Source organism: Vicia villosa, linkage group LG5 (assembly GCF_029867415.1).
Source record: "Vicia villosa cultivar HV-30 ecotype Madison, WI linkage group LG5, Vvil1.0, whole genome shotgun sequence".
NCBI lineage: Eukaryota > Viridiplantae > Streptophyta > Magnoliopsida > Fabales > Fabaceae > Vicia > Vicia villosa.
This window is the reverse complement of record NC_081184.1, coordinates 41,081,667-41,107,199: the sequence shown is the minus strand read 5'-3', so window position 1 is coordinate 41,107,199 and position 25,533 is coordinate 41,081,667. Positions and strand designations below refer to the sequence as shown.

Below are 25,533 nucleotides of genomic sequence, written 5' to 3'. Positions count from 1 at the left end.
TAAAAAAATTCAAAGCCTAAGTCTGATCTATAGCCTATCGTAGGCTTATTTTTTGGTTTGAGCCTGGCCTTTTTGAAGGCCTGATTGGCCTATTAACATACTTAAAAGCCTATTTCATTTGAACATTTGTAAATAAGTCATTCTACTCAACTTTATATAGACTAACAAATTAAAAGATTTGTGAGATTAAATGTTTGTTTGCATTGACTTATTTGAGTTTACCTAGTAGCATAAGTTTTGTGATACTATTTGTTTGAGAGAACTTATGGAAGCAACTTATGACATTGTTCATAAGATTTTTTTAATCTTATTTTTATAATTTCTTCAAGACAACTAAGATTTATTTTTATATTTTAATTCAAAGTACAAATTACAATAATAATAATAAAATTATTCATATTTAATTAAATAGGTCGGCCTCATAGGCTTAAAAGGTTTTTTATATGGCCTGTGGTCTAGTCTTTTTAGCTAAATAGGCTTATAAAAAAGCCTAGGCCTTTTCTATTTATATAAAAAGCCTGGCCTAACATAGGCCTATGTAAGCTGGGCCGTAGGCTTCTGTTAGTCGGCCTGGCCTATTCCCACCCCTAATTATGAGTGATTTTTACACTGGAATTTATTGTTCAACTCACTTTTACATAAATGTATTCAAACATAAATCAACTCTACCAAACTCAATTATGTTAAAATCAATTCTACCAAAACCAATTTTGTTAGAATCAATTCTGTTCACCGTCAATCCAAACACACCCTTAATGTTGTTGAGAATGTCATGGATGACGCCATAGTGAAAATGCTTGCTAGGTGTTTAAAGCGCCACTTCAAACACCTACTTAGTATTGAGGAAGTAACGTGGTGGTTAGACCACTTACAATGGGTGTGTGGAATAATTTTTTCAATAGTTGAATGCTTCCAATGATGTGTTGAATGAGATGTTGAATATGATGTGGATTAATTGGTGTTGAATATATTCAACATGTTGAATGAGAAGGGAGTGGGGACCACATCATATACTTTGCAAAGCTGTTTTGATTATTTAGATTTTTATTTCATCATAATTATTTGGGACAACTATTTTATAATAAATCAATTTTTTATTTTATTTTTATTTTCACCAAAATTCATCTTTTTTTCTATAAATAGAGATTTGGTTCATTTGATTTGGATACAAAAAATCGACTTTTTTCTCTCTAGTTTTTTGTTAGCTTCCAATAAATTTTTGTTTGTAATTCTAAACATTTTTTAGTAAAATGGATCCCAACAATAATCGTTTTAACACCCAAAATTCTACTTTACTGTATTATATTACATTTTAAGTTTTTTTGTAATTTTATTTGTTTTAATAATAAATATCCCTATATCTTGTTTTTATTACTTGCATGGAAAAAATTAATTAAAAATATAAAAATCAAATAAGTTATTAAATTAGAAAAAAATTAAAATAAATTATTTAACTCTTAATTATTTTAATTTAATTTCAATCAATAATTAATATATAATCGTAAAAATAAAAATATAAAAGAAAATAAGAATATAAAATAAAAGTGGTGGAGTAAGGTGTTAAATTTTATTAAACAAAATATAGTGAGTAAAAATTGAATGAATGTTGAATTATTACGTAAAAGAAAAAGGAAATAATGTGGAATGTAAAAAGTAAAAAAATATGATTTTGAATCCATAAACCATTGTATAAAGTAAAAATTTTCGTGAGACGATGTGGTTGAATGGAAAGGGGATAATATGGTAATAATTTTTAAACTAAATAGGGTGGGGTGTTGGTAGTAAAACAAGTAGTGTTGGTAGTATCGCCTTAGCAAAATTTATTTCCTTATTAGAATTTGTTTTTTTTGTTGTAGTTATGGATTGCATTGTACCCCTCCAAAAGTATTTCTAAAACCAAAACAGGGTTTATGCTGCAACAACAACACAAAGAGAGGTTTATACAAAGACCCTATACAAAAGATGAAGTTATTTGAGGTGAAACAAGCATGGAGCAACCGCGTCAGAATCGGAGCACTCGAATTCGGAAACTGCTCCATAGAAACCCCCGCTCTTCTCCTATCAACTCGCAAAGGCCTCCCTCATTTCACCCCTCCCGACCTTCTTCCTTCTCTTCCTTCTCCCGATTCTCATCTCCTTCAAGTTTCGCCGCTCCATTTGTAATAACCGCCACTTTCTTCATCATCATTTCGCTTTTTGAATCTTCTTTTTGTTTTCATTGCGCATTGTTGATTTTTGTTTGTTTTGTTGTTGTTTTAGTTTGGAAGGACTTTCTCCGGCGACTATAGCGAAAATCGGAGGGATTCATAAGTTGATTGGTTTGAATGATTATGGAATTGCTGCTGTTGCTAGGGATTCTGTTCATTCGCTTCCGGAATCTAAAGGAGCTAACAAATTTGGTGCTACTTTTGAGACTCCGTGTGGTAGGCTGTTGGTGAGTTTATATCTTACTAGAAGAGTTTCAGTTTCTCACTTATGGAAATAAGGTCGTACTTTGACTGCTTTTGAATTGAGTTAAGAATAATTGAACTTAGTTAGCTTGTGTTTGATTCTGGTGTGAAATAATTGATTTTGAGTGAATTGATTATGTAAAATTGATTATACCTAAAAGAGAGTTGAAGTTGAAGGTAAAGTGATTTATGTCAAGAATAACTTATTTGAACTTATTTAACTCGTGTTTGGTTTAAAACTGATTTTGAGTGAATTGATTCTATAAAATTGATTCAGGTTAAAAGTGAGTTGAAGGTAAACGTGATTTATGTTTGCATAAATTTCTCAAAAAGTAAAAGTAAGTTGAACAGTTATTTTTAGTTTTTACTTTCTAGTATAAAAATCACGTTTAGGCTCAAAAACTACAATTCCTAACTTCAAGTAGATTCGATTATAGAAAGCATGATCTATTTTACTCGAGATTAATCAAACTCAAACATGTTAAAATCAATTCTTCACATCTATAATCAATTTTGAATGCTCCAAACATGAAACCAAACATTAATGATTTAAACACTTGTCAAATAACTTATATTTAAGTGTTTATGTTAAAAGCTTTTATTTAAATAACAATTTTAATAATTGCTTGATTATATTGTTTATTGAAATTCACCCTTTATCACTTGTGAAAAACTACTTTTAAGCTTGAAGATGTTCTCGCAGTTAAATGAGAGAGCTTAAAATTAAAAATAGAATTCATACATAGTTTGAATAAATCGAAGTTAATGCTAGTATTCTTTGAATATTTCGTTGGCTTGTTTGGAATTACAACTTAGTTAAGCGTTTATCATACAATGCTTATTTATAGCTTGTTTTTATAACAACAAACAATTAAGTCAAACTATTTTTCGTATAAATTATAAGTTGTTTTCATAAGTTATACTAGAGGGCTTATGGAAATAAACTCAAAATAGCTTATGGATGTGTAATAAGTTGTTTCCATAAGATTTCTTAAATGGCCTCACAACTGTTTATACCAGTATAAGTCAATCCAAACAAGTCTATCTATTTGTACTTCGTGAGAAGTTTATTAAAAAATGCATTTACTTGCTATCCACAATCCACATTCTTTAGTTTTACTTTTAAATAATGGTGGGGAGAATTTTAATGTATCTTCTGATTCTAATTTGACATGGCCAGGTTAAACCTAAAGATTATCTTGTAATGATTTCTTGCATGAGGCCAAATATATGGGCTACTTTGGCTGATGAAGTACCTGCTTGGGTGTCTGATAAAAGGAACAAAACCTCGGTGGATAGAACTTTGAGATGGCTTGATGATTGCTTGGAATTGGATCCGGTAATTGACGCTTTAGTTTTTCTTCTCTAGGGATATGAGTTGCATTCTTTATGAATTCATGAAAATTTTAGTAGCTGAAAATGCTTGTGGTTTTGGTTCATGTTTGTTGGCAAGTAGTAAATTTTAAATATTAATGAATCCAAAGATTTTGTGATCCTAAATCTGTTGAGTTAATATATAGTTTTGTAATCAATAAGTTGTCATGGTATTCAAGAAAGACTCTAGAGTCTACACCGTTTAGCATGCCTTCGATTGGATTGATAGATTAATTGTATGCTAGTGGCATGATCCATAGTTATCTCGTAGAGGAAGTATGCTACATACATCCATTGAGGAAGTTTGTTGAATGCAGAGTTGATATTCATTTGGATCCTAATGTCAAACATCAACTAAATTAAGGGAAGCTGCTATAACAACTAGGAAGATGAAGAAGATTTGTAGGAAGCCAAACTGCTTCAGTTATTCATCAAAATCAAGGCATGTATTTTTGAATGATGTGGATTGTCATAAGTGGGCCATTGGATGTGGATACTGGATATCCTTATCTTGAAATATATTAAAGGATCTTTGGGAAATTAAAGGTATTGAGAGTGTTGGAATGTGTCTCTTCCTTGTTTTATTATCTAAAAAATTTGTGTAAGGAATGAGATGTGTAAGCATCACCACTCTCATTCATCTCAGTATTGTGTCATTAAACTCTAAGCTTAGTATAATAGTATCAATTTAATATTAGATATTTAGTCCTGCTCTCCTTCAATTTTTTTCAGCTGTATTTAATAAAATTTCCTGTCTACATCGAGCTCTATTAACTAATTCAACGTAATTTGGCCTCTCAAAATTTAGGCTGTTGGATCAGTCTTTGGTGCCATAGTGGGAGGCCCAAGTTTGGATGAAAGGAAACGATGTACAGAGGAGGTAGCCAAGCGAAATGTAGCAGGTTTCTTTTTCTTTAGTTGTTTTTCTGCAAATCATCTGGATCTATTTATGAATAATTATGTTCATCCATTACATCCTCATAAGCCATTTTTATGCCAAGTTATTAGACTCCGTAGTTTGTCTATGCAAATTTCTACATTATATTTTAGGCTAGTTATCACATGCACATGCACTGCTTAGTTAGTGGTATCACATAATAATAGTGATTTGTTCAAATTCTACTGTGCAATAGTGCTATAGTGCCGCTATTTAACAACACTGCTAATGTGATCATCAAACAGAAAGATAGAGTTGCACTTATTGCGGGCTTGTGAAAAGAGCCCTGTCGAAGCATCAATAATGTGGGTTAGATTAGATGGAGTATGATTCTATTGTTTGAGTTGGAGGAAGATCAAGGAAAACTATAGGTTAATTCATTAAGAAGGATTTGGACTTACATGGACAATTATTAGACATGATATATTAGAGTATCATGATGTTGTTTAACCATGGTAGCTTACTCGGAATAGACTTTGGTTGTTATGCAGTGTTGTTTTCTCTTTATGTCATGTGATACATTTGAGACATATAAATGCCTATATTTTGTGTATATATGGTTACAGAACTCTGGTTATTCATGTAGGTTATTGGATTGGTGGATTTGGTCTTGGAGAGGCCATTGACGAGCGACCTGCTCTTCTACGTGCTATTGTCGTAAGTGCAATTGCAATACTTGTTCACTTCATTTAGACATTATTTAAATTGGATTTAATTTAATGAGTAATAGATGGATGCTGAAATTATAATACAACTAAATAAAAAGCTCTCCTTTATAGTTCTGCTCGGCAACAGTTATATAAACTAAAACCTATAACTGCAACAGTTAGATGTAAAAACTTTTGATGTAATTTCTCCCAGAATTTTATGCTTTTGGAGGAGTTGGTCATCGACATACTTGTAAATTTTGACATAACAAAGTTGTCTTGTTCTCAGGATGTCTTGCCAGATGAAAAGCCGCGCATGATCTGTGGTCTTGGACTCCCAGGTATACTACTACGCAATTCTTCATGTTTAGTGGCATGCTTTGCTCAATGGATGTGTTTATTCCTTTATTTCTATGTGCTTATCTTATCATCTTCCCATAAACTTCATTCTTTCTCTTCCTAATCATTTTCTTTCTCGAATTAGAAAAGAATAGTTCATTGGCCTCAATTATCTTTACTTATTTTGGCAATAATTCATCGATAATGAATTTATCACATGTCATGAACCGCCTAATGGAATCAACTAGAGTTATATCATGCATGATTAAGAACATGTAGTCATTCCAATGGTTGCATCATATACTATCACCAATGCTGTTAATTACCATGATTTAGTCGAATCTTATATTTAGGGACGGAGGTTGTAAGTTGTATATGATTCTGTTGACTAGGCATTTAGTTAGTAAAAATAATCAGTCATTATCTTTTGTTCACTCTTCCATGCTACTAGTCTATTCCACAAGCTTTAATTGTTTGGTGTAGAGGCGTGAGTGGTTTTTATATTATCTCTCCAAACACCTCTTTAAGAAAAAGCTCCGTAGGCTAGACACGTGGGTAATGCACAAGCTTATTTGATAGTGCCGAAATTCAATGTTTTTTATTAGATGATGGGGGCGGTAAGGGGTGTGAACTCAAGATCATTTTGTCATATACACCATTTATCCCAAAGCTCTAGCTCTTTGGCAAAGATACATGACTTCTTTGATATAATATCTCAAACGCTATTGGACACACTTTTGATTAAGTTTGAATATATACAAATTTGTTGCACAAAAACTTATTACAACTTGGCAGAGGAGATCTTGCAGGGAATTGCTGCTGGAATTGATCTTTTTGACTCCTCGTAAGTACCTATTTCCAATTTTCATTTGTTCTATCTATATATATCCCTATTCACCTTGGTGCATTATTTCACGGAAAATTTGGATGGTTTTTGTGATGACTCATAGATACATCTATACCCTCACACTTGGAGGATTTGCGCTAACCTTTTCACTGGACAAGAATGGGAATCAAGATAATTTTCAGCCAAGTCAGATGGGAAGTGACTCGAGTAAAATTAATTTGCGAGCGACAGTTTATAGGTAACAATCATTTTAACTGCTGTTTGTACTTTCTCAAATTCAATCATATGATACTGGGTTGAAGTATTAGGTCAATGTCTTTCGCAGATTATGAACTGAAGATGAAAACTGAAAATAAACCCAGCAGTGACAAGCACCTTATTTACTAATTCCTCTGCTTGTGTTTCATTGCAGGAAAGACATGTCCCCGATTGTAGGAGACTGCACCTGTCATACATGCCAGAATTATACAAAAGCATACATCAATCATCTATTAAATACTCATGAAATGCTGGCACAAACTCTGCTAGAAATGTATGTTTTTCTTTGCTTCAAATCTTCAATGATGCTCTTGATTATACATAGGACATCTTGATTAAATATAAGCGTGCGCGTCCGTGCGTGTGTCTGTGTGCGTGCTTCCACTATATTTTAATATGAGTATTAATATTGTTATGCTGAAATTTGCAGGCACAATACACACCACTATCTTAGGTTCTTTCGTGTGATAAGAGAAGCAATCCAAGAGGGGAGGTTTGAGGAATATCGACAGACATTCGTCGAAAGCAGGCGCGAGCATTATGAAAGGGTTGTGGACTCTGAAGATGCAGGGTGGTTTGACAGAATATGGCAGTTAGTTCTAAAGTGCTGTAGGTTTGACTGACATTATTCTGGTGGGAACCTACTATCTTTGAGTTCATAGAAATTTCAGAGTAAAAATAGGGCATAGAAATTCTGACGTCTATTACATAGTCTACGTTAGGTTCAGACTAGATTTTTTTTATTTATTTAAAAATTATAAGGTCAAAGTTTTGTAAGGGAGTTGCTATTTTCACACTCCCCGTTTTTTCTTAATACTCTCTTTGCCTACATGTATTTATTTTTTCTTATTCCTTTTTTGTTCAGTATATGTCTGGATTGTTTCACTTTCATTATTGTCTCAAAATTAATTTCTGGATCAAAAAATGTGTTTCAAATACTAGGAAAATTATTTTATTTTTTGTTTTTATCACCAGTATCCGGTTCACTGGACCGCCTAATCCAATTCTAAGGTTAATTCTGACATCTTACTTACCATGTCCAGCGCTAATTACCACTGAACGTCTGGATCAAAAGTTTGTTTTTGTAGGGTAAAAAATTGCAAATAAATGTTATATATAAACACGGGAGAGAAAAATCACCATCATAACCTCTTGAAACTATAGCATCAATATAAACACCAGCTTCTCTAAGAATGTTTAACATAAACCAGCAATAAGCAATGAATGAGCTTTAAAGATAGCTTGACTCAAGGCTTAATCTCGAGCCAACCTCTTAAAACCATAGCATCAACATAAACATCAGCTTCTCTAGGAATGTTTAACATAAACCAGCAATAAGCAATGAATGAGCTTTAAAAATAGCTTGGTTCACGGCTTAATCTCGAGCAAACTTGATTCCAAAAAATAAATGATAAATTTCTTTTAGGATAGTATTACTTGGACTCAAATTACAAGAGAATCATTTTAGGAATTTTCCCTCTCAATCTCAGATGATGCCTCCATTGTTAATAATATTTTTGTCCTTCAAAGTTGTCCATGAAAGCACTCCTAAGGGATGGATAATTTCTTTTGGACATCTTAAAAAACGTCCAAATACTCTTTACTTGTTAAGGGGGTTGTCCGGATTCTAAAATTCGGAAGCTCTTAATACTCAACAAGCCCTCTTTAAAATACGCCAAAATTAGAGTTAAACAAACTCAAAACTTTGAGATCCGTATAATAAATTATTTAGATTGAACTCCGAACGTGTCTAACACATTGCATCCATGCCGAACTTCAGAACCACACAATTTAAGAATACACTAGATTTCAATGTCTGAATTTCTTACGAAGATTAGAAAATGGACGATATGTTTACGTATTTGCGCTTTTTCCTCTTCCTTCCCATTTTCATTTATGCAAACAGAGAAAATCAACGAACATCTTCTCATTTGCATTCTTAGAGCTTGTTCTATAATTTTTCAAGCATTTTTAAAGCTTTTATCCATTGCATTGAAACTTTGCACGTCTATACTCCACTGCATTGCACGTATATGAAGTTCTACTACATTGCATTGATAAGTTACTCATTATCTTTCTTTTTTTTTTTTTAAATTTTATTTCACATGCATGCATTACCTAAATCGTTTATAGATATGATATATTAGGCTTAAATGTATTAGAAATGTCACTTTTGTTTGTCTTGAATAGTCTTACTTTAAAATTTTGAGCGTTAGAACTTAGGTTTCGTGCATGCCCTGTTTCTACTTTGTGTTTTTGGTTCTGTACAATCCATATTTTGACATCTGAACCCTTAGTCTGGAGAACAAACTCTAGAATTACATGTTTTATTTTTTGGATTGATTTGTTTTTATGTTTGTTCTACTTCGTTGTTTTTTGTTTTTGTATTCTGTTATGACATGTCTTTATGCTTGTTTGATTGTAGAAAAAAATGTCTCACAACAAAAAAAGATTGAAACATGGTAGAGTGACCCAACCGTTCATAGGAAGAAGGCTAGACCCTCGCAACCACCGGTTTGAGAGACTTCATTTACCAGTGAAGGATTATCTTTCCAGGTTCATGTATCTCTGACATCTTCTTTTAGAATTCACGAGTCCCTTGCAACCCTAGATACCCCAAATTCCCCAAATGTCTCAGATGCTACCGTGCCTGATGGTTTCTTAAAAAGCCCCTCAGAACTTTCATTACTTCCTCTGTATCCAGACCAAGCTGCTAGAGACACACGGGAGGAATACATAGCATAAAATTTTAATTACTCTTTTAAATAGTTGTGTTATAATATTTGAACTATTTTGCGATGTTTTTTTAGTAATCAAAGTAGGAAGGTTGCAAAGTTGGCGCAACACGATGAGCCATAGTTTTAGGATGTCATGCAATTATCTGCGCTGCATGATTTATGTAGGACATGATATGGTTATATTAACCATGAGTTATTGTCTACTTTTGTGGGAGAGATGACACACAAAGACGTCATTTTATCTTTCAATAAGTGAGATGTTTATCACACTTGATGATGTATCATGCCTCCTACATCTTTATATCATAGAAAAATTATTAAACTACTCCGGAACCAGTAGACCTGAGACACTAGACATGATTGTGACTTATTTGGAAGTTCACACGGAAAAAGTCCAACAGAAGATAAATTACACCAGAGGATGTGATGTTAGGCTTTCACTTCTGGTGGATGTATATGAACACCACATGACTATAGGTGTGAATGCTGATGCGATGATGCAGGGGCTGCATACCACAAAGTATGTGTATTGAGGTCATACCTATTGGTTTTGGTCGGCATGTCCATATTAGTGAACAAAAGTGCAACCTATATCTACGTTATCTACCTTAGATATTTCATTGATTTGGAGATGATTCATGAATACAATTGGGGAGGATTCTTGTTTGGTGTACCTCTATTCCAAACTAGCTGAGGGTAGTATATGGAAGTAGTATATGGAAGACTCGACAGTTGATAGAAAATAAATGTTTATTTTAAATAACTTTTTTGCACCCTTACTGATATTAATTTCACATTACTTCTATTATACCTTTACTAATATATGCTTCATATGAATCATTTTCAAGCATGGAACCACCACTATTTTTCATGTCTCACGGGCTAGACATATGTGAAAGACTACCCATAGACCTTGCCACATGCGTGCTCAATCATTCCGATCAGAGGGAATTAAACGACTAAGCCGTTTTGATTTGCTTTTGACTGCACCATGTCAGATGATATTTGCTGGATGACGCGTGTCGATCACCATGAGACACGACATTTGGAGGTGATAATCTTATACTCTGGATAGGCGGTATGAGTGTCTCGACTTATGTACCCCATCTACCTGAGCGAGCTTTACAATAGTTTGGATATATCCGGTGTATACCTAAAGAGAGATCCCACTGTTATTGATCCTGCCACTATTTTTCACAAGAAAGTTGACGAGATTTTACAACGTAATATAATCATTTGGTCCTAAAAAATGTATATTGTGTGCCAACTCCTTGTTCATGTTGTACGGTGTATGACTATGTCTAATAATTTTATGGAGTGTCACATCTGTACGTGAGATCACCAGATGCGGAAGGAGATCCCCGAAATTAGCTCCTTAATGTTGGAATAAGACAAATGCATAATAAAATATATTTTATATTTATATTTATTTATTATGAATTTATCATACAAGTGTCGTTCAAAACTGTTTGATTTCTGTGTTCTTTCCTTACTTCTCTTCCTTTCCTTCCGCCGCTTGCAGCGACGCGATTTTCACGATTTCCTTCGCACCGCTCTCATCTCTATCTGTATGTTCATGCGTTGCCTCTAATTTTGAATTGCCTCTTATTCATTCAATTTCACATTCTACAACGTATTTTTTAGTTTTCTATTATATTTAACAACTGTTTCAAACTCTATGAATACACGATTGGCATTGATAATTTGAAAAAAAAATAAGCAATCACGGTCGCAGATGTGGTGGTGATTGCGGTTGTTGCCACTTGCATTAAGACTGTTAGGCTATGTTTGGATCGATGAAATATGATGGAATGGAATTGAATAAGTTTATGTTCCATTGTTTGGATTGATAAAAAGAGGATGGAGTGGAGTGGAACGTGATGGAATGCATTCCATTCTATCACTTAACACCATTTTCTAACCCTCCGGTTTGGGCGGAATGAGAACATGGTTTTGTTCCGTATTAAAATATCCAAAAAATGGAATGTAATCTGTAGTCTACTCTGTTCCATTCCGTTCCATTCCTTTCCATTTTGCTCTGTTCGTTTTAAAATATTCAAACATAGCCTTAGGGTGTGAAGTAACTCTATGTTTCCACAAATTGTATAAAGCGGCACCACTATATTATTTATCCACTATAGCATACTTTCAGCTTACCTTTTAGTCTATTATTACGGGTTGAGAGTTGGTTGAAATACACATTTGAGAGAATGTAAAATGTAAGAATTTTCATTAGATTTTATGAAAATTGAGATTCGTAGTTTTGATCTCCTAAGTTTCGTTGAGAAGATTTGAATGAACATGGACGAAATCTAATGACGTGGTTACGATGCGTCTGTAGACGTGATTAGATTAGAGTGTAATTGTGGTGCGATGTCGTTGCAGAGGCTACCACATTACCAATATTGTATGCTCAAGGGACCACATTTTTAAAGATAGATAGATAGATAAGTTAGCACTTATGTGATTGCTATGGTAATGATCATAGTTTTATTTTCTGCTTGACATTTTGACTTGTGCAGCTCAAGGATTTTTACATGTGTAAGATCTGAATATAGGATTAAGGAGTGTCTTAGCTTCACGGAGTCATCACTTATTCTGCTTCCGTGACTCTTTTATTGGGATTTCTTTTTACTCCTTAGAACCTAAGAGTAGAAAGTAAAACTTATCCATAACTGTAATGGGTGCAACCTTCTGATTATGGCAGAGGATGATAACCTAGTTTTGCTGGCTTAGGGAGCCTGTCAAGCCACGAAACAAATAAGGCGTGGATTAGGTTCTTCAACTCATTTCTGAAAAATGGGCTAACCTACCTCGGCCGGTGGGATAGTTTGTTTTTATTTGCCACCTATATGAGATTCTATATTTTATTTCAATCTAATGAGTCAATTACTTACCTATATAAAAAACCTTGAGCTGTTAAAAAGCTAAATCCTCAAGTATTGTGTAAGCAGGTGGTTAATGGCATCTTCAGCAGCCTTGCGGCTAAACAATCTTCGAAGACACCTGGATTTGGATGACACTGCCAACAAGGTACGTAATATGAATTTCTCATATTGTCATACATAAGCATTTGTTGCAAATCTTTTTATGAATTTACAAATTATGCTGTTCCGTTTCTAAAACTCTTACATTCATTCATGTCTCAATGTAGTGAAAATTTGAAACATAGTTTATAAGCAATGTGTAACACAGGTTTGATATGCAGGCTGCAGGAGTCAATCCTGTTGGAGCATCGCTCAACGTGAAGGTAGCTCCAGAGGTTTCTGAAGCATTATCACTAGGGCGTGCAGTTGTTGCTCTGGAATCTACCATTATTTCGCATGGTTCTCTATATCTTTTAATATATTTTTTGTATTTTCCTTTTCATGTCCAACGCCTACATCTTAATTTTTGGTCTATGCTCTTGTTTTTAGGGATGCCATATCCCCAAAATTTGGAAACTGCAAAAGCGGTTGAAGCTATTGTGAGAGAGAATGGTGCGGTTCCTGCAACTATGGCAATTTTAGACGGCGTGCCTTGCATAGGTATTTATCATCATCTTTTATCATTCATTTTAAGCACAAGCCATTTGATCTAATAAGAATGATGCAGTGATTTCACTTAACTACTTGTCAATTTCCTCCGCATGTTTTTCTTATGGATATAGCACATGATATCAATACTCATTTCTATTATTGCTCTTTTATTCCTACATATTGGTGTTGGATTTGAAATGGGTGCTTGCTTGCAACTGTGCTTCAAAGTGAGTGAAAAAAAAGTTCTAGAAACATTCATCTCATGTGTCCACAAACTCTAAAAGAAACTTAAATTTCATCCTATTTTGACTTTGCTGCTGCAATGATGGCGAATGTTTATAGATTCTTTTTGTTTGAATTTGACAAATTTTCTGCCATTTGCTTGTTTTATTTGAGTAGGTCTAAGTGGGGAAGAACTTGAAAGGTTAGCTATTTTGGGAACCAAAGCACAGAAAACAGCTCGAAGGGATATTGCATATGTTGTGAGTGCTTTTTCGTATCACCATAGACTATATTTATGCATATGTCGATATGAATGTTCTTAGCAATAACAATCTGTTTCCCTTCTAGCCAAAGAAGTGGAAAGATGTAGTTATTCATAGTACACAATTAGAAAGAATGGACTTTGATGCTGTCTCACTAAAGACTTATGTATATACTACAGTATGTTAAGAAAAGCGACTAAAGATATTCAGAATACATTTTCATGGTAATAGGCCCATAGTTATTACCAAAATAAAGCTCATCAAATAGGATATAGTTAAAAGAATAATGGAATAAATCAAAAGTTCATTCTTACATCAGATAAGTAGTTTTTTTCGCTTACACCTGCTCTCTCATGCCTTCAATAATGCAAGCGTTACTGTTGATAATGATGGAATTCTTAGTAATCCTCTTCCTTAGTTTTATCATTTGCAGCTGTTGTTTCACTAATAAAATGGACAAAACAAATACTGTAGAATCTTATAAACTATCTGAGTTTTTAAATTTAGATACTTTTCATGAGCTAAATTTTACATGACAGGTTGTCAAATTTGTTAGTCTCTATAAGTTTTTTCAGTTTTTTTTTTAAGTGATCTATATTAAATAATCAAAGTAACCTTCAGAAGTGAAGTTTCCATGTTAATGCAATATTGACAGAAAAAATTGATATCTTTTCCTCAACTATAACCATTGTTCACCTTCTTGGTTGTTCACTGTTTCACATTGATTTTACATGCTGATAGTAATTGATCTGCTTTTTTAGGTGGCTAGAGGTGGAAATGGTGCTACTACTGTTTCCGGCACAATGTTCTTGGCTTCTATGGTAATTTTCTCATATATTGTGTCCATAGTTTCTTAATTTGATCTGTTTCATGATCATTCCCTTATATTATATCAATTTGGTTTCACAGTCTGCACTTCTTAAAATTTTCTGCAGGTTGGTATTCATATCTTTGTGACTGGTGGAATGGGGGGAGTGCACAGGCAAGGGGAAAATAGTAAGTTAACCTCCTATATCTTAACAATAGAAACAATCGGTTATCACAATGAATGCTGACAAATCTAGTAAGATACAACATGTTATGGTCTAAATTTTCGAACCAAATGTATCCGCCTTTGCGTATTTTATTTTTTGTTTTTGCCTCGTAGAGACAACAATTTGTAAGATAAACAAGAAAAGGGATATACGGGATGTAACCCTCTTGAAACTTACGATCTGAAAATGTTTTCTGTTTTTGTTTTTTAATGGGGTTTACAGAAATAAGACTTGTATTTTTATCAAACATATCATTTTCATTTTTCTTTGGGCAGCTATGGACATATCTTCAGATCTCACCCATCTTGGAAGAACACCAATAGCAGTTATATGTGCTGGTGTAAAGTCAATATTGGATATCCCTAGGACTCTTGAATATCTGGTATGAAATTACTTTTGTGATAAAATTACTGAAATAATTCTGCATGTTTTATAGATTAAGCTTATAATCACTGTTTTTATCTTGAATAGGAAACACAAGGAGTTTGTGTTGCTGCTTACAAGACCAATGAGTTTCCTGCCTTTTTCACAGCATCAAGTGGCTGCATGGTACGATAAATTTTGGCTTACCTGATACTTTATTAAGCTTGCTGTAAACTTTAAGTATAATCAAACATTGTTTGATCATGGCATTAATTTCCAGGTTCCATGCCGGGTAGATACCCCTGAAGAATGTGCTTCCTTAATAGGCAAGGGAAACATTGTTACTCATTTTCATTTTCAATGTAAATTTATGTTACCTATGTGATGATTTCATCTAATTTTTATTCTTCTGGCAGAAGCAAACATCAACCTCAAGCTTGGATCTGGAATTTTGATAGGAGTTCCTATTCCTCCAGAGCACTCAACATCTGGACATATAATTGAATCTGCCATAAAAAAAGCCATTCAAGAAACAAAGTTTGCTCTCTCGCTTTCTTTCTATTTTCTTTTAGCACTTGGTGTTTTGTACATTAAAGTTGCTTATGGACTTGTTCATGCTAATGCTTTCATGATGATTGATATATTTAGCATTAATTTCACTAAAATTAAAGTTCAGCCATTTACAGGGAAAATAATATATTAGGAAACGCCATAACTCCTTTCTTGCTCGATAGAGTAAACACACTCACTGGAGGTGTCTCACTTGCTTCAAGTATCCTCTTTTGAAGTTTTTCAACAATACATTATCATAACATCATAAGCTAACAGTGTATATTTTAAATCATATTTTAATTTAATATGAAACTATTATTTGATAATATGATTTCAGACCTTGTCCAAATTGAATATTTTCCCTAGTGTTGAAAGATATCTTAACCATATTTAGACATTGCTCTTGTCAAGAATAATGCCCAACTTGGGGCTAAAGTTGCCGTCGCCCTTGCTCAGCTAAGGAAAAACAGTCAAAGGTGAGTTTTTACTTTCTTGATTTGTGTTAACCAGTTAAGCAAGTATAGTTTGTGAATGAAACTGATCCTTACCAATGTAAAATATGAATGTTTTTGTCCTGTTAAGCCATCTTAGTTGGTAGTTGTGCAGAGACATCAGATGTAGGGACGCAGGTTTGAACCTGCGACATCCCACTTGTTCACCTTTAAAGGGTGAATTCCAGCTACTAGGCTATTTGAAAAAAAAAAAATGTTTCTTTACACGATCCTGAAAATTCCAAAGGGTTCCTTACCAATGTAAAATATGAGTGTCCCTTTGCTGATAATTCAACTCACTCATATTTTACTGGAATTCATATTTGCAGGAAACAAGAGACAGAATAGCACAATAGAAGATATGTTGAAGAAAATAATTGTTAGTTTGCATGGCTGGGATTAAGAAGTTTTAGACATAAATTTATTTGACAGAAGTGTTAATCAGTATCTCTTTCTCTTACACCATGTTTGGCTTTGGAAAGAAACATGGAGGAATAAAGAGTGAAAAATAAGGAGGGTTTAAATTGTTTGGCAGGACTCAGGAGATAATGGAAATAAAATTTTAAAAATTATCTCCTTTTATTTAATTGTATAGAAAGTGAGAGGGAAAGTTCATATTGTAAAATGACATAAATATTACTCTTATTCCAAAATAACAACCTACATGCAAAAAAATAAAAACTTTTCCCAAAATCATAAATCCATTTTAAATTTTAATACAATATTAATTATATATCTCTTTTTTAATTTCCATCTTTTTCTTTTAACTCATAATTTCCATCTAATTCATACTACTTGCAGCACTTTTAATTCAATATCTTTCATTATTGTACTTATGGTAAAAGTAAACACACTAATAAATAATTGAATGTTACTTAATTAAGTAGTAAAAGTAATATTTTCTCTCTTTAATTCATATAATTGTCGTAATTTGCATAAATTAATCATTTTTTAAATAACTTATTAATTTATTACTTTTTCTGCTTCAAAATGATTGATGTCTTAGAGAGAAAAATGTTTTAAAATGAACGGTATTAATTATTACTGTACGCTACTTTCATACATTAATAAAGTTAATGTAATAAAAATGCAATGTTTTATGTCATTATATGTAGCTGTAGAATTATTATTTTTTCAATAATATATTTTTATTTTTTAATATTTCAACTCAGTTAACTATTTTATCAAATACAGTTAATAAGAATATTTTATTAAATGAAATAAAATTTATTATTATAATTATCACAATTAATTATTATTTTAAGAAAATGTGAAAAACTTATTATGAATAAGGTATATGATAAGAAAAAAAATGAAGTAATGTTAAAGGATCCAACCCTGAACAAATAAAGCTTATACCAAGAACAAGTTGTTCCTAAAATTAAATATGTATTTTTTAAAAAGTATAATTTTTAAGGCAACATTTGACATTTAAGTTTTAAAGAACACTAATATACCATATTCTATGACTGAGGAGTGAGGAGTAGGACACGATATATATCCACCAGGACTAGATAACGCTGGGTGAGAATAGAAATACACTTTAGGGACTTTAAAAATATTTTACATATCCGTGAATTGTCGCATGACTCGCTCAGGTAAATGTGGACACATCACTTGTAATCCACAAGTTAGTCAGTCGGAGTAGAAGGTTATCACTTTCAAGTAGAGGTGTTCGCGGTGCGGTTTGAGCGGTTTCGACATAAAAAATCATCCGAACCGCAAGAGGAAAAAGTGTGCGGTTCGGTTGACTTTTAGAAATCAAACCAAATCAATGCGGTTTGGATTGGTTCGGTTTTTTTTACAAAAATTTATTGAGCCATACATATACATATAGATGACAGTATAACTTTGTATTTAGTCATTTATGCATTATTAAATAACAACAAAATTCATCATATTTGGATAACAACTTTCCATTTAATATACAAAAATAATATCAGATAAAAGTGGATTAAAAAACATAAAATAGTAACATAAAATAATATCAAAAATATTATAATGAAATAGAAAAAAAGAGGAGATGAAATATTAGAGGAGATGAAAAAGAAAAAGCAGAAGAGATGTGATTAGATAAGAAGAGGAACATTAAAAACGTAATTGGAAGAGAGAATAGTAGAATAAAAATAATAAGATGAAAAAAAAAGGCTTAAATAATGCTTTCGTCCCTGTAAGTTAGGGTGTTTTGGATTTTGGTCCCTGTATCTTTTTTTTTTTTTGGTCCAAGTCCCCATGCCACTGTTTGACAATGTTAAAATGTAATTAAAATTTTGCTCCCAACAAGGTTTGAACCTATGCCCCTCACCTTCACACATTAATCTTCAACCATTAGGCCATGCATTCATTTCTGTTATTAAAATGCAACAACATGTATATTATATAATGCTTCAGTATTTAATAAATAATTGAAATATTTGAATGATTAATGCTTCAATATTTAATAAATAATTAAAAATAGTTAAAGGGTTAATAAAAACAAATATATATTTATTTAATACTAATATCAAATAAATATGAAATACTTAAATATTTAATAAACAAATTGTTTAATAAACTAAATGTTTAATAAACTAAATATTTAATAAACTAATTGTTTGATAAACTAAATATTTAAAATATTAAATATTTGAAATATATTTATCTTTTAACTATGTGGTATAAGTATTAATGTCTGAAATATTAAATATTTTAATACATATTTTATTTAATAATTAAAATGTTATTATATAATATATTTAATGCATTCGCTATTATTATTTAACTATATTAATTTATTTTTACAAATTAATTATTTTGCGTTAATTATTATTTAATTATATTAATTTAGCGTTATTATACTAAATTATTATTTAAATCTATTAATTTATTGTTACAAATTAATTATTTATCGTTAATTATTATTTATCAATTATTAATTATCAATTATTATTTAACTATATTAATTTATTGTTACAAATTAAATATATTCAAATAATTAATAAATTATTTAGCGTTAATATTTATCAACTAATAAAATATTATTTAGCATTAAAAAATAGCTTACATTAATTTATTAAATATTTCAACTATTAATATTTTCATCTCATTGCTTAATCTATCTAAAACCAATGTGAGTTATTTCATGAGTGCTTAATCTAGTTGAAAAATTTAATAGTTAAAATATTAATAGTTTATATATTACTGAATATATTATTGTTTATTATTACTTTTTAATAACAATAAAAATTAATAACAAAACTCAAAACAAAATATAATCTATTTAATAAATAAATTTCTACCATATGTAATATTTAGAAATGCATTGCAATTACTATACAAACAATACAAGTGGCCTAGTGGATGGGGAATGTTTTGTTAATATAAAGGGCATAGGTTCAACACTTGGTGGAGCCAAAATTTTAAGCATTTCATTTTTAACATTTAAGACCCAAAAGAAAGGAAAAAACAAAAAAGTGCCTACGTGGAAATTCCTGATTTTAAAAAAAATGAAAAATAAAAAAAAAGGTTGCCACATCAGCAACGTTTGCCACGTCATAGTTTTTTTAACAGAACTTTGACGTCAGGGACCAAAACAAACAAGAAATGAACATATAGGGACTTGGAATGAAAAAAAAAAGATTCAGGGACTAAAACCAAAAACACGCTAACTTACAGGGACGAAATCATTATTTAAGCCAAAAAAAAAAATAACTTAAGAGATGAAAGACTAGAAAAGAATATGTGATATGTATTTGAAAAAGAAATGAGAAGAAGATGCAATACCGCTAGGAGAGGTTTGAGAAGACTTAAACTGAAAATTTAAGTGTGAGGAAGAAAAAACCATTCGTAATCGTAAGGCTAAGACATAATAGATTTGAGTTTGGGTTGGATATAAGTTAATTGAAGTTTGGGGGGTTGTAACATAATGCGGTTTGGTTCGGCTTGGTTCGGTTTGTAAAATACAAACCGTAAATCGGACCGAACCGCGTGGTTTGTTAAAAAATGACCCAAACACATTCGAACCAAATGCGGTTTTTTGCGGTTTCAATTTGGTTTGGTTCAGTTTTGCGGTTTTATATTGGGCCGGTTTGATTTTGACCACCCCTACTTTCAAGGGGCGTGTCTGAAGGTGATCGATATATGGCATGAAGCAGATATCATCTACAGCGATGCGGTCAAGATAAACTTGAAACGACTCGATAGCCCCATTCTCCCTGAATGGGATGATGGACCAATCACATGGCAAATTCTTAGAGACGAGGAAAGTGTTGGTGGATCCATGCCTGTAAAACGGTTCACATAAAATATTAATAGCAAAGTAGCACAAATATTATCAAATATTGGTAAAAGTAAATGTGCAAAAATATTACCGTAAATATAAAGTTGTTTTCTATCAACTATCTAGTTTTTCATATACACGCTTCGCCTAACTTGGAGTAGAGTTAAACCATAAAAAAGGCACCCCAATTATACTCACAGATCTTTTCCAAGTCAATGAAGTATTTGAGATAGTTGACATCGATATAGGTTGCATTTTTATCCACAAATATGGATGTGTCAACCCAAAACATGAGGTATGCTCTCAATGTACATCCTCTATGATAAACAATTAGTGCATCATCACCATCATCCTCCATTGCTGCATTCATGTGGTCTCTATACAATGTCTCCAGGAACGAAAATACAACATAACATCATCTAGTCTCATTTATCTCCTTTTGGGAATCACCTAGGTCAGCTCCCAAATAAGTCATCATTATTTCCAGTGCCTCTGGTCTACTGCATTCAAAGTAGTGTAATAATCTTCTCTTGACTAGTAGATGTAGGAGGGATGACACATCATCAAGTGTGATGGACATTTCACCAATCGGAAGATAGAATGACGATGTCTCTTAGTGTCATATCTCTCACAAAAGTAGACAACTGACCATGGTTAATATAACCATACTCAGTCCTTCATAAATCCCACAGCCCAGATGCATGCGTGACATCCTAAAACAATGGTTCATCAGGTTGCGGGAGCTTTGCAATATTCCTACCATGATTGATACATTTCAATGTATCACACTACTGTAAAAAAGCATCATTGTTAGAAAGTTAAAATCTTATAGTACAAATGTTTAAAAGAATAGTTAAAGATTTATGTTACCTTTTCATCTCACACGTGCCCAACAACATGATATGGATATAAAGGAAGAAGAGACAGGTCTGAGGGACCTCCTGAAAAAACATTATGAATGGCATAGGAGGTTCAATAACATGAATTTATGGGGCTTTTGGAGCATCCTGTATAACAATAGGGGACTCGTGTCTTTAGGAGAACGATGTTGGAGACACATGAATTTTGAAATACCATGCTCTTACATCAAATGAAGGGGCACAAACAATTGGACGAGAGGGTCTATCTTTTTCCCTCTAACCGAAAACATGTTAGGTCACTCTACCATGCCTCAATTTATCTTGATTGTCAGAAATTTTATCTATAATTACACCAGAAAAATCATATCATATTCAAAGAAAGCAAACCCAAAGGACAAAATAGGAAAAATCAAACGATGTAGAACATGACAATTTTAATTTTTTTCTCCATATTCATGGTTCGAATTCCAATCTCCTGAAATGAAGAAGGAAGTGGTAAAGTATGGTGCGTAGAAATTCCGGAGATTGAAATTTAGATTATTACAACGTTATTTTGGTCTGTCTCTGAGATACGGGCCTGGTGTGATGACAATGAGGTGAGGGCGAGTCTTAATTCCAATCTCTGATTTTTTTTTCTAGTATTCACACATATGTGAATTTCTCATTGCACCCATATACCGTCTCACAGACCTGCGCTGAAAACCCCAAAATACCCATTTAATTCAAATATGCATATGCGAATTCACTTTTTTTCAAAAAAAAGGGTGACTTCGCATATGCGAAGTCACTTTTTTTTTAAAATAGGTGAATTCAGATACGCATATCCGAAATAGTTTGGGTTATTTCACAAAACGCAAACAGTCACCCCCATTATTTACAAACGAGAAATTTTCTTTTCAAACACCAAAATTTCACTTCAATCCCATTTTTATCAAGTTTCATTCAAGCAATCATACTCTATAAGTTCCATTCAAGCACTCCTACAATCTCAAAGCCCATTTCAAGTTCTACGCAAAGCTCCAAATATTTTGTGAGTTTCATATACTTTCTATCTCTAGCTCATAGTTGTTTAGGAGATGTTTAGGGTTGTTAGAATTTAGATTATTGTGTAGGTTGATGTTGGTGATGTTCAATGTTAGTGTTTAGATCAAAAAAATTGAATTTTGGATGAGTTAAGGCAAGAAATGGAAGTTGAACAACAGTGGTTATGCGCATGTTATTTCAAAAGTGCATATCCAAAATCCCCATAAACCAGTTTCGGATATGCACTTGCGAAATGTCCTCTTAGTTGTTTTCTTTATTAATTTTCAAATATGTTTCACACTCTTACCAATGGCTTTGTTTTCAGGAAAATGGTTGATAACCAGGCACCGACCGATCAACTTAGACAGGGGAGGCCAACCAAGACAGCCTCAGCTCGGCGCGAGAGCGCCACACAACAAGCCGTGACTCGGGGATGGGGTCGAGTCCAAGTCCAAGTCCAAATGGATGAGGCACCTACAAGATCCTCATTTGCATTAGTGAGTCGGCTGGATCGGGCATCTTCCTCTCGTGAGGTTAGTTGAGAGGAGGAGGAGGAGGAAGATGTACATGAGGAGGAAGTACCCGAGGTTCACCCTAAGCACGATGATGATGCTCAAGACGAACAGGATGACAGCTACCCGGGAGGGCCTTCAGACACGTCCTTCTTGATATACTATCATGACCATGTCGCTCGACATATTTGGGATGACGAGGTTGTTTTTCAATTTAAACGGTTGATAAGTGTGTTTTTGTAGTTATTTTGGTTTATAGTTTTAGTGCACTTATCTACTATTTTTCCTCAACTTGTACGCGTTTTAGTATATATTACATAAATACGTATACTTTTGTATTTAATTGAATTTTAGTGTATTTGTGTACCATTTGATAGTTTTTTATTCATTTTGTAGGCATTGAGGCATATTTGGAGCATGAGCAATAAAATGTCGAAAACACCGCTTCAAACGTGTGATTTTGAGCAACTCATCAACGAATAAGGCTCAAAATGAAAGAATAAAAAATCATCAATTTGGTTGATATTTTGTCATTTTTAGAAATATCATTGAATAAACTTTCCAACGCTTCAAACCAGACGCAAACCGGAGTTACGGTTCTCAAGTTATGGCCGAAACAGTGCAGAATTTTCTGCTGTTTCTACTGGTGTAGTTCGCCCGGCTAATCCAGGCTCTCCCGACAAATCTGGCAGGACAGAAATACGTCAAAAGGGGAAAAAATCACATTTTTAGGTAATGGGTTTGGTATTTTTGAGTCCCAACTCCATGAACATAATTTTTTTGGTAGATTGAGGCTTAGAAACAACTTCGGAGCTTGCATACAGATGATCTGGGGTGGATTGATCATCGATCAGAGCTGAAAAATTGGGAGATTTTTGGTTCATTTCTATTCCTCTTTTTGTATTCTCTCTTAGTTGGGTTTTGTATATGTATTTACTTTGAACTCATGTATATTTGTCGCTCATGACATTATATAAAATCTGCTTTATAAATCTATGTTGATTGTTGTCTTAAATTTTTCCTATGTGCTTGGGATTTGGGTTGCTATAGACATATACTGATTGAATCCTTATCTAGGATGATTATCTGTTAGTTTTTGGATTCTAGAGATAGATTTAGAGCTGACATTCATTTGGGGTATCTGTGCTTAATGCCTCTGTGTTATTGTTGCACCCCATAATTTGTCCTCTTTATTTGAGCTATAAGTTATGGATGGCATTTATTTCGTCAGTCGAAAATTAAAGAAAAATAATAAAAAGTTCTCATGGTTTCAAGAAAATACGGTGCGAAATTCGATTTATACGGTGAACATATAAAAATTCGCAATTCTCATTTAGAAGGTGGTGGAAATTAATTCGGGCCGAAAGCTAATTCATAAAGGAAAGTGGTTCGAATTAATTGTTTTTGAAACTTCGGGTTCGCCACTCTACAGTCTTTCGAATATTCAAAAATTCATATCTCGTGGTCGGTTTACTGTTTTGAAGCGAGACCTACGCCAAAAGTTTCGTCTCGAGGTCTACTCCATTTTATTTCCTGGGTTCGACAATGTAGGCTGTGAAGAAGGTTCTCGAATTTGCAAATTACCTAAGTTTTTATAGTGAAAAACAGTGTCGAACCGCTGGTTTTTGGACGCTAAAAAATTCATATCTCACAATCCGTTCGCCTGATTTGGCTCATTTTCTAACACAAGCTTTGTCTCATTAGTCCCGATATTTCATATGTCTGGGCTGTCGGCCATTTCTTCACCGAAAAGTCTAGAAAATTGCAAATGCGTCATGGTTTTTCAGTTAAAAATACAGTGTCGGGCATGTCGTGGCAAGATTCAAAAATTCATAACTTCTTCGATTTTTATCGTATGAAGTCCATTCCGGCGGAATTCTCTCCGAAAGTGCAACCTACGTGGACATGACGTACCTCCTGTACTTTATTGATTTGTCTACGGTTCATAAGTGGAACTAGGAGGCCGCCATTATGGTATACCTCTACCAGAAGCTAAATGAAGCATGCAACTGGAGGTCCAGATAGTTGACTAGCTCTTGCACACTCCTTACGGTACACTTTTTTTAATTATATCACATTTAATCTGTTATTTGTTAACGTGTACTAACATATTATCATATTTGTGTTTCAGAGCTGGATCGTCTCTTACTTACACCGCTTTCATGGCTACAATCATGATCCCTTGTACACTGACGCCATGCCTAAGGCTGCTCGATACATCCTCCAAAGGGGGAATCAGAAAGTGATGCCATATCGGGTATACCTCGACCGCACTGCTCACAATGACATCAACTGGACGCCCTTCAGTGATTACAGTAATGTGTGACATTCGACCGCATTGCATTATATCCCAGATGGTTGGAATGTGGGACTAACACCATGGTCAGATATCTGCCAGAGCGGTGCATGCAACAGTTTGGACGTGTGCAGATGATACTGAAATCGCCATTTGAGGTTGCTCCCGACACCGTCGTCGAGAGCTCACTGCTATCTTTGAGGATTGGGTGCATCATTTAGTCCCAAAGGAGTATCGGCGCATGCAGACCACATAGAGCTGACACCGTGTAGATGGGTACGTGACATGGTTTTTCCAGGTGTCACATCATATCATGACACCCGATGCTCCTGGGCGTCCACCTAGGCCAGCGCATGAGGAGCTCTTGGAGAACTAGCAGGCCGAGGATGACCATGCCACTGATCTCCTGCCAATTTTCCAGCGAATACAGTTGATTGGACAGGAGGCGTTGGAGAGAGGGATCATGCAGAAGGGCAGTCTAGAGGCAGTTGCCATCATGGAGAGGGTTGTCAGTGAGACGTCTACTGCTGCGGCGTATAGGAGGCAGAGGA

The 25,533-nt window shown here is 33.5% G+C and overlaps 2 protein-coding genes across 2 annotated transcripts; both read left to right on the top strand.

Annotated features, from left to right (window-relative positions):
- The first annotated feature begins 1,879 nt into the window (after nt 1-1,879).
- On the top strand, nt 1,880-8,159 carry LOC131601608 (uncharacterized). The gene is made up of 10 exons (XM_058873473.1): nt 1,880-2,159; nt 2,260-2,434; nt 3,631-3,789; nt 4,633-4,726; nt 5,348-5,418; nt 5,698-5,749; nt 6,543-6,591; nt 6,698-6,832; nt 7,007-7,126; nt 7,283-8,159. The coding sequence occupies exons 1-10, from the start codon at nt 1,963-1,965 to the stop codon at nt 7,473-7,475; spliced, it is 1,245 nt and encodes a 414-aa protein (XP_058729456.1). The 5' UTR covers nt 1,880-1,962; the 3' UTR covers nt 7,476-8,159.
- Nucleotides 8,160-11,022: 2,863 nt separating this feature from the next.
- LOC131606556 (pseudouridine-5'-phosphate glycosidase) lies at nt 11,023-16,745 on the top strand. The gene is made up of 14 exons (XM_058878762.1): nt 11,023-11,158; nt 12,545-12,623; nt 12,799-12,916; nt 13,007-13,117; nt 13,508-13,590; nt 14,355-14,414; nt 14,529-14,589; nt 14,903-15,009; nt 15,099-15,176; nt 15,271-15,316; nt 15,407-15,527; nt 15,677-15,762; nt 15,937-16,018; nt 16,363-16,745. The coding sequence occupies exons 2-14, from the start codon at nt 12,552-12,554 to the stop codon at nt 16,379-16,381; spliced, it is 1,044 nt and encodes a 347-aa protein (XP_058734745.1). The 5' UTR covers nt 11,023-11,158; nt 12,545-12,551; the 3' UTR covers nt 16,382-16,745.
- The last annotated feature ends 8,788 nt before the right edge of the window (nt 16,746-25,533 follow it).